The following is a 9086-nucleotide window of genomic DNA, read 5'->3' on the forward strand; positions in this document are numbered from 1 at the left end:
TTGTTTACATCATTGAACTGACAGTCCCCTGGGAGGACGCCATGGAAGAAGCGTATGAGCGCAAGAAGCTGCGGTACTCCATCTTAGCAGCTGAGGCAGAGGACAGAGGCTGGAAAGTAAAGGTGCGCCCGGTGGAGGTGGGGTGCAGGGGCTTTGTAGCCAGTACAACAGCAAAGCTCCTTAGGGAGGTTGGAGTCAGGGGACAGGCTCACAGACAGGCCATTAAAGAGCTGGCCAGCACCGCTGAGAGGACGAGTCACTGGTTGTGGTTGAAGAGAAACGACACCATCTGGGCCGCTAAGGCAAAGGCTTGATCAACCTGTGGTGGGCCTGCCTCAGTGGAGGGTGTCTTGTGTTAAATGGCCGAAACACCCGTCGATGCTGAGGTACACAACTGACAATGTGTCCTAGCGGTAAAGCCTCATAGCAGCCATCTTTCAAGAACTTCCCATGAATTAGAAGTGGTGCTACAAGAGGGACTGCAACATCTAGTCCTTTCAACGAACAAGTTACATGTTATGTAATTAGATCACAAAGTAACTGTGATTGTAATCAGTTACAGGTAACGAGAAAAAATATGTAATTGAAAAGAAATGCCAGGTGTTACATCTCAATTAGTTGACCTGGTATAACAGCTGAACACATTAAGACAAACAGACACAGACACAAGGAGGCTGTTCATGACTTTATTGGTTGATAATAAAGTCAGACGTCACACATCAGCCTAGAAAACTGTTTTGAGTGTTAGCTGATATCAAAGTTTCTCTTCCTTCTGTGGGTCACAGCGATCAATAAGGATGATCACGAACATACTCCATGATGTGTTTCAGAGCCAGCCAGGTCTCAGTGGCCGTGGGGAGGATCTGATTGGCTGGCAGGATGAAACCATAGCGCCCAGTGTCCCTCAGCTCAAAGGCAAAGGAGTATTTGATGCCCACGTCGTATGACCAGTCGATGCTGCCGCCGCTGGCTTGATCTGAGAGGAGGAAAGGAGAGGGGAAGGTGAGGACACGACGGCAGCCACTTGTAGAGCAACATTTGAGTTTTAAAAAGCTGATCGGAAGATAAATCTGTCAGTGCTCTCTGATGGATGTTTACAGATGGATTACTATTGTCTGATATACTGACACTAGTAGCTGGTATCAGTAACAGCAGCTGTATAATCATGATGTTTTTTTAGAGGAAGTGAAATAAATAATTCTTTACCTAAGTTACTGTATTTATTGTGAGCCCATCGGTTCATTATTATTTATCATGATTACAACAACACATTTCAGCCGTTTGAGGTGAATCTGAATTTAAGATGCAGTGAAGTTAAATGGACAAAAAGAGAAAAAATAAAGTTACTCACAGATGATTTTACAGATACTTCCAACCTTGTACTGGGTGCCATAGAGAGAAGTGAGTTTCTGCACTGCTGCTCTGCCAACTGAGTCCTGCAGGGACGACAAGGACAAATGACTGTAGTTAAAGTCGAGCCTTTAAGTAAAAGTAACAACACCATGCTGTGAAAGTACTCCACTGCATTGAGTTCCAATGTGTCAGCCCAGTGATACAAGAAAATGTGGCCCAAAAAGCAGTTGTTCTTTTACCAAGAAGTTGCTGTGTTTCCTGCTGCGACAGTTGCCTGAGAAGTAGGGCCGTAACGGTACATGTATTTGTGTTGAACCGTTCGGTACGTGACTTTCGGTTCGGCACGACTCTGTACCGAATTATTGGGCGCAGGATATTATTTTATTTTATTTTGTTTTATTTTAATTCCGTTTTTGCGAGCCGAACCATTTAAAATATCTAGTTCCCTGACGGACATAATTGAGTCCCGTAAATCTCCACTTTCACTTTGTGCAGCGCATTCTCGCATTTTGACAACATGGCAAGTGAGCCTGACGAACCTGAAGACCCACCCGCAAACCTTAAGTCCTCCGTTTGGGAACACTTTGGTTTCAGGGTAAAATACGAAGATGGAAATAAACAAGTGGACAAGACAAAAGCAGTGTGCCGATGCTGCAGAACAGCGGTCGGGTATGTACTTGGAAACACGTCTAACATGCTAACGCATCTAAAGCGAATCTGAATCTGAGCAGGCTTTAAAGCTGACCAGCTGCACTATACTTTTTATTTTAATTGAGTAAAACTGTTAAAGCAGAAATGTATATTTATGTTTTTCATTCAAAAAATGTGTTAAAAAACAGCAGGATTTTATTTTTCACTTTTATATTTCTATTTTCATTCAAACAATGTGAAAAAGCAGGATTTTATATATATTTGTTTCATTCAAAAATTGTGTAAAAAGAGTTAACTGCTGCGGTGGTATGTTTTAATAAGGTTACCAATAAGTAAAAGATATTTAATAGTTGTCTATTTTTTTCATTACTGTACCGAAAAAAAACGAACCATGACTTGTGTACCGAGGTACGTACCGAACCGTGATTTTTGTGTACCGTTACACCCCTACTGAGAAGCAGTTGTTCATTAGCGAGACACTGCTGCTCTTCCTGCTGGGATTGTGCCCCCAAAATGCAGTACTTTAAGCCAAAACATGATCTTTTCCCAACCATCACCAAGCACCTCAGCACTGTGGATGATAAAGTGCACGACTAACAGATCTGTGGTTTGCAGAAACGTTTGATGCCAACATTTTTTTGTGTGACTGGGTTGAATATGCAAGAAAACTGGAAGCAGTTTGTCTGAAACAGAGGATTCCTGTCTGACTTCAGGGAGATCACTTGTCATATGAAGTACTGATGAGTTTATAATTGGTCGATTCATCAATCCAGGAGCAAATAATTTAGATTTTCAGTAATAAAGCCTGAATAAGATAAGACAGTGTAACCCTGAGTAGAACAGCTGAGGCTGTTAGAGCTGTCAGGAGGAAGGATATTGCTTTTTTAAATCATTACGGTTATTGAAGAGAACACAGACAGACGTTTCCATATCAGCTTGTAATAAAATTTAGCTGCCTCGCTGTGTGATCCTCCTGTGTGAGAGCGACTTTGTTTCCTGAGAGGAAAAAGGTGTCAGTTTTAATTAACCCTTTGTGTTTCTCCGTCCTTACCAGCTCCGGCTGATGGGCCACGTTCTTGCAGGAGTAGCCGTAGGGGTACATGAGCAGCTGGGAGTAGGCGTGGATGGAGATGAAGGACTTGAAGTTTCCGTGGCTTTTGATCAGGTTCACCACGTTCTTCACCTCGATCTCAGAGTGAGCCGAGGGGCCGTGGTAAGAATCAGAGCAGGGGTTCTTGCTGGCACCAGGGCCTGGAGTGAGAACACAACATGAGCATTAGCACGGTTAAGTTATTCAACACAAAGCAGCAGAAGCATTTCCTGTCTGCTTCTATACCGACCAGCAAAGCCTGCATCCCAGTTCCTGTTGGGGTCGACTCCGCGGCACCTGGAGCCTGGGTTCTCAGAGCGGGTCTTGCGCCACATACGGTCCTGAACATCACACAGTTTCACATCAGTCAAGCACATAAAGTATGTTTAAGAATGTTTATGTTTTTTTGTTTAGGATCTAAACTGTAAACCCTATCAACTACGACTTCCTCTCAAATATTCACCTGACATGTAAAATGTCACAAAACCTGAAAAACAAGAAGTAAGATCAAACATGTTTCAGGGTTTAAAAGTCCATCATGTGTCCACTGACTGACAGAGACACACCTTAGAGTGTGTGTAAGCGTAGCCATCAGGGTTGGTCAGGAGCAGCATGTAAATGTCCATGGTGTTCAAGAGGGAGGTCAGGGAGGTGTCCTTACCATAGTCAGTGGCAATCTGTCAACAGCAACAACAGCAACAAGGCTTTTATTTTGTAGGAGTTACATTCTCAACAGTAAATTTTTTAAGTGTACAAAACACTCTTTCATGTCTTCGTCTGCAGGTAACAACATCTACAAACAAAGACCTAAACAAAATAAAGAAGAAAAAAATCCTTATTTTATCCAACATTTAAACCCCCCAAAATATTCAATTTAAAATGAAAAATGACCAAAAAAAATCCACAATAAGACTTTTTAAAATGTTCTTTTTTCTTGAAATATGACTGAAATGATTCATCAGTGTTAAAAATTTCAAATCAAATCTTCTGTTACTTCAGCTCTTATTATGAGACAAATACCTAAAGGATCTTTTTCTTACAGTCTCTGCAGGAGATCAAAGAAATTTCAGTTGAATCTATAACTCAATCTATCGCTGTGTTGCTCAGCCTCGTGGACGTGTCTTACCTTGTTGGCTGTCCACAGTCCGGTGGCCGGAGACACCCACTCTCTGGAGTGGATCCCCGTATCGATCCAGATGGCGGGACGCTTGTTTCCTCCGGTGCTGAACTAAAACACGTCGACAGAGTTCAAACTGCTGCTGATAAGACTCTGACTGTAGGTGCGATGTGTGTGTGTGAGCTACATGTCGTACCTTGAGCACATACATGGGTCTGTTCTCATACGACCTCCCGATCTCCTGCTTGGAGACCAGATTAGGATACTGAGCCACCAGAGTGTCCATCCAGCTGTAGATCTGTGAGGAGGACGAGTTATAACACAGACACAGGAGGAAGGTGAGATACTGAATAGAGATACTTACCCATCTGCACCAAAGGTTCGATCATTAACAATTAAAGGCCTGTATTTTAAAACATACTGTGAGCAGAGGAAACACCATGTGCTGAATCAAATTTCTAAATACAATAATGATTAAAAAGCAGAATATATCTGGTGTTTTTTATTTGTCATCGTCAACTTTAGTTAACCAACGAGCTGAGCTGATGTCAGACTGACTCTAAGATGGTTTTAATCACTGTGCCACACTGTGTCAGCTCATAAAACAAATACAATTCATATACTTGGCTGTTAATCGACTAATCAACTAACTGACAGAATAAAAAACCTGTGAAAAAACAGATGAGAGGTAGTGACAACTTCAATAATGTTGTCTTCATGTTGTGGCTCTGACAGGAGAGCTGTACATTTACTCAAGTAGTTCACTTAAGTACAGTTTAGTACTTTACTTGAGGTGATTCTACTCTCTTACATTTTGGAGGCAAATATTTTACTTTTCACTGCACTCCACTTAATTTAAAGTTTTACTAGATACTTTACAGAGTCAGATTATTCATACAAAATATAAAACCAACTAATAAATGATGACGTTTTATTATAAATTAATCTCATAGATGTTGAACGTTCATAATGCCTTGAATATGAGCGCTGCCATCTTGTACTTTTGGAGCCAGACTCTGCACAGTAGTGACCACAAAGTGAAGCAGCAGTGTAAAGTTTCCGCCCATGAGTCTGTCCAACCAATCCTGAGCAGTGTCATTGATCATGAGCACACTGATTGGCTCACACAGCTGTCAATCATGATACTGACCTTCCTCTTAACAGCATGAAATAACAAATTCAAACTTATCAGAAAAGCGAACCCATGAACAAACATCAGTGTGATGAAAATGACCTAAAATGACAGAAACCATGTTTGGGAATAATATATTTGATGTGCACTTTGAGTTTTCAGTTTGGCTCATGTCCCATCTGTGACCTTATGACCTATACTGTAGCCAGCCACCAGGGATCAGCTGTCATGTCGTCCTTTATATACAGTCATTAAAAATATATATAAAATAAATAAAATTAGCTCCAAATTTATCAGCTGCAACATGAAAGTTAAGCGTACAATAATCTATCAATGATTATTATCCAGAAATATAACGTACATTATTCTGAAATGTGTCATTCTGCATCATGAGAACTTTTACTTTTGGTACTTGAAGTATATGTTGATAACTGAATTTCTTTTTACCAAACTAAGAGCAAATCCAGAACTTTTAGTTGTGACAGTATTTCTACAGCACACTGTGGTGTAACTACTTTGATACTTGTGGTATTCTTTCCACAGCCGTGGGTTTGTCATTAATCAATACTGTGGTGTGAATCTGATATGAAGCTGAGATGAGTTATAACAAGGTGTGTGTGATGAAGGTGTGTGTCTCATGTGTAACTCGAGCGTACTGTCTCCAGACGATGATAAGCTCCGAAGTTAAAGCTCCTGCTGCTGCGCTCCTTCATCTCGTTCTGCATCATCTCAGCTTTCTCCTCATCCAGAAGCTCCTGAATGCGTCGTACAGAAAAACACAAATTAATTTTGTCCCTTCAGTCTTAAAATCAGGACACAGGAACTCTTGATGCCTTGACTCTTCTGGTGCACAGGTGTTTCATTATCAGAGTGTGTGTTAATGACTGACTGTGTACCTGCAGGTTGTTGATGAGGACAGAGTATGGGATGTTGTGGGCGTTGAGGTACTCCGTCACAAAGCTGAAACTGGAGCGTGGCACTCGGATGTCCACAGGGAGCTCAGTGGAGACCGGGTGGAGCCAGAAGTCTAGCTGGGATCAGACAGGAAATGATGTGACATCACAGACTGGACTCTAATCATTTATCTTCAGATATGAACTCATGGCTCCAGTTTTAGTTTTAGGCTCCGTTCATCAGCTCACAGAGTGTTATTGACCTGTGGACCACTTCTGTATCTGTACATATCATTAGCTCCTCTGTACCTGCTGACTCCACCTGAGTTTACATACTGTGATGCAGTGTGTCACCTCGCTGTAAGGTTTAAAGTGGTGCAGTATTATTGTCGGTGCTGTTTTCTCAAAGATAACTGGATCGCTCTCTGTTTTCCTCACAGCCTCGTAACGACCAACGACACATGACACGCTGCATTTTGTTTCTCACAGTGACTTCAGTTGTTCCACCATCTGTCATTTCCACTGCTGAGGCTAGTTACTGACCTGGGTTTAGCTACGACAGGAAAACTTCCTTTGTGTAGTAAATCCAGCCTTCTTTTTTCTGCGAGATGGTACCAGGTGGCAGACACACCTGCTTAGTGAAACCGAGGCTGATATGCAGATGGTGTCATTATTCTGCAGCCATTACATTGTCACATTACTTCATAATGATGAGCTACAGCAAAAACTGTCCTCTGTGTTTCTTTGTCTCTTTTAACAACTTGTTCTTCTGTTTTTGTTTCTTGTTTTGTGACTGAGAGAAAAGTTCAAGTATTGCAACGTGCCTGTGCTCAGTATCTGTGCAAATGGCAAATAAAGCTTCTTGAACTTGAGCCATCATAATGCAATCTTTATCAAACCCACTTTTATAACTTTTATATTATAGATATTACAGAAGTTTGAAGAGGCCAAAAGACATCGAGTCAAAGCTTAAAATTCCCTGAAACCAAAACAATTTTTACTTGTTTTTAGACGTGCATTAATTTACGTTGTGGAGGAGCAGAAATATTTAATAAATAGAATAAAATAAGAGGAGAGGTTAATCTCTGGGTTTATTTCTGTATCAGAGGGCGCAGCAGAAACATGAGCCGGACCTCTGACACTTTCTGACGTTCTGACTCTGTTAACCTTCAACCTGTTAAACTGTCAGGAGGATCATCTCATGCTGAACTCGACTTGTACTTCAGGGGAAGTTCATGAGGAACTGCTGGAACAAGCAGCTGAGAAAACTGGATGTACGTAGGTGTTTGTACTTTACACAGTCATTATGCGTGTGTGTGTGTGTGTGTGTGTGTGCGTGTGTGTGTGTGTGTGTGTGTGTGTGCGCGCGCGTACCTCCCCCTCCTCCTGCATCTCCAGAGCCTGCAGCAGTTGGATCTGTTCCTCTGTCTCTGCATTGACCCTGATGACCTGATCTCTGGAAGAAGAAGAAATTAATTTCACAGTCTGAGCGTCATTATTTACATTTCATGTTTTCAGCTGATGCTCTTCCTCACCTCGATGTGCTGTACTCCAGGAAGATTTAATTCACTGCTCAGCGATATATAAAAAGTATTTAATTGTGCAGAACAGTCAGTGCCTGGACTCGTGGCTCCCACTGTGTTCCCGTTAATACGACTGTAATTATGATTTAATCCTCCTCTAAACAAAAAGTGGAATCATTTTCTGCCCACTGAATACAAATGTTCTTTCTCAACTCTGACAGTTATGTGACGTGCTGATTATGAGGCATCCAAGGGAGGAAAAAATCCACCTCATCAAGTCTCTAAACACTTTTATTTAACAAGGAGGACTGAGTGTTCTTCTCCTGAATTAACTCCACACTGAGTTAATGGACCTGAACGTGTTGGTGTGAAATTTAACGTCCAAATGAAGATTATTCTGGTATCATAGTTTATTTGTTAGTGAATGTACTTTATAACTCTAGACACAGTCTTAATGTTTCACTGTGTTCACATAAAAACACAGAAGCACCTGCACAGCTTCAACTCTGCATCCAAGTAAGATTTGGTTTATTAATATTTCCTGAGACAAAACACTCGATAAATAAAGTTAAAGACGAATTTCACTGATAGATTTTTCTCAGATTTTGTATATAAACCATGATTCTGTTGTAATTGCAGAGACAGATGAACTCACCCAATAAAAACCCTCTCAGCTGTGGCCGCAGCCACGAGCACCAGCAGCAGCCAGAGGCCTCTCATCATGTCTGAACGTTCGGACTGTCGACTGACCACCAGACTGTTGGACCTCAGCTCCTGTAGTCTCTTATTCCCATAAGGTGACAGGTGGTGTGTTCCCAGCTTCCTCACTTTGCTGATAATCACTCAGCCCTCCTGTCTGGAACAAAGTTATTCTGAGTCACAGATGTGCTGATCAGGATGTGTTTTATCTGCTCAGAGCTCAGCTGCTGATAGCCACAGCTTTCCCTCAGTTTTTCCTTTACTTCAGTCAACTAGAAAACAGAGGTGAGAGAAGTATTCAGCTTCTGTCGTTAAGTTGAAAATCCCAGTATCACACTGTAAAAATACTGCACGACAAGTTAAAGAACTGTATTCAAAACCTTATTTGAGAAAAGGTGTTATCAACAAAATGTCCCTTAAGTGCTCACAGCGCAGTAAACTGTTTCCTGTCAGTGTTTCATCGTTTTATCCAAAATTGTTGGATTAATATTAATGTGTCTGTGTCATGTTCCTGCTGTAGATGTTTCAGGTTGTTCTCATTTCAACTCCTTTATATCAGGAAGTCAGAAAAAAACACACTGACTTTTACAGCTGATCCAAGAGGGTTTAAAAGAGTTTAACCCTGTAT

General features: G+C 41.4%; 1 protein-coding gene across 1 annotated transcript; it reads right to left on the reverse strand.

Annotated features, from left to right (window-relative positions):
* Nucleotides 1-672: 672 nt before the first annotated feature.
* cpa4 (carboxypeptidase A4) lies at nt 673-8575 on the reverse strand. Its single transcript, XM_049574134.1, has 11 exons — nt 8415-8575; nt 7611-7692; nt 6240-6374; nt 6000-6098; nt 4408-4509; nt 4221-4322; nt 3661-3771; nt 3345-3435; nt 3056-3255; nt 1352-1436; nt 673-976 (listed from the first exon to the last, which is right to left on the reverse strand). Exons 1-11 carry the CDS (start codon nt 8480-8482, stop codon nt 789-791), a joined length of 1263 nt encoding a protein of 420 aa, XP_049430091.1. The 5' UTR covers nt 8483-8575; the 3' UTR covers nt 673-788.
* Nucleotides 8576-9086: the final 511 nt, after the last annotated feature.

The sequence above is a fragment of the Epinephelus fuscoguttatus genome, linkage group LG4 (assembly GCF_011397635.1).
Source record: "Epinephelus fuscoguttatus linkage group LG4, E.fuscoguttatus.final_Chr_v1".
In the NCBI taxonomy this organism is placed as follows: Eukaryota; Metazoa; Chordata; class Actinopteri; order Perciformes; family Serranidae; genus Epinephelus; species Epinephelus fuscoguttatus.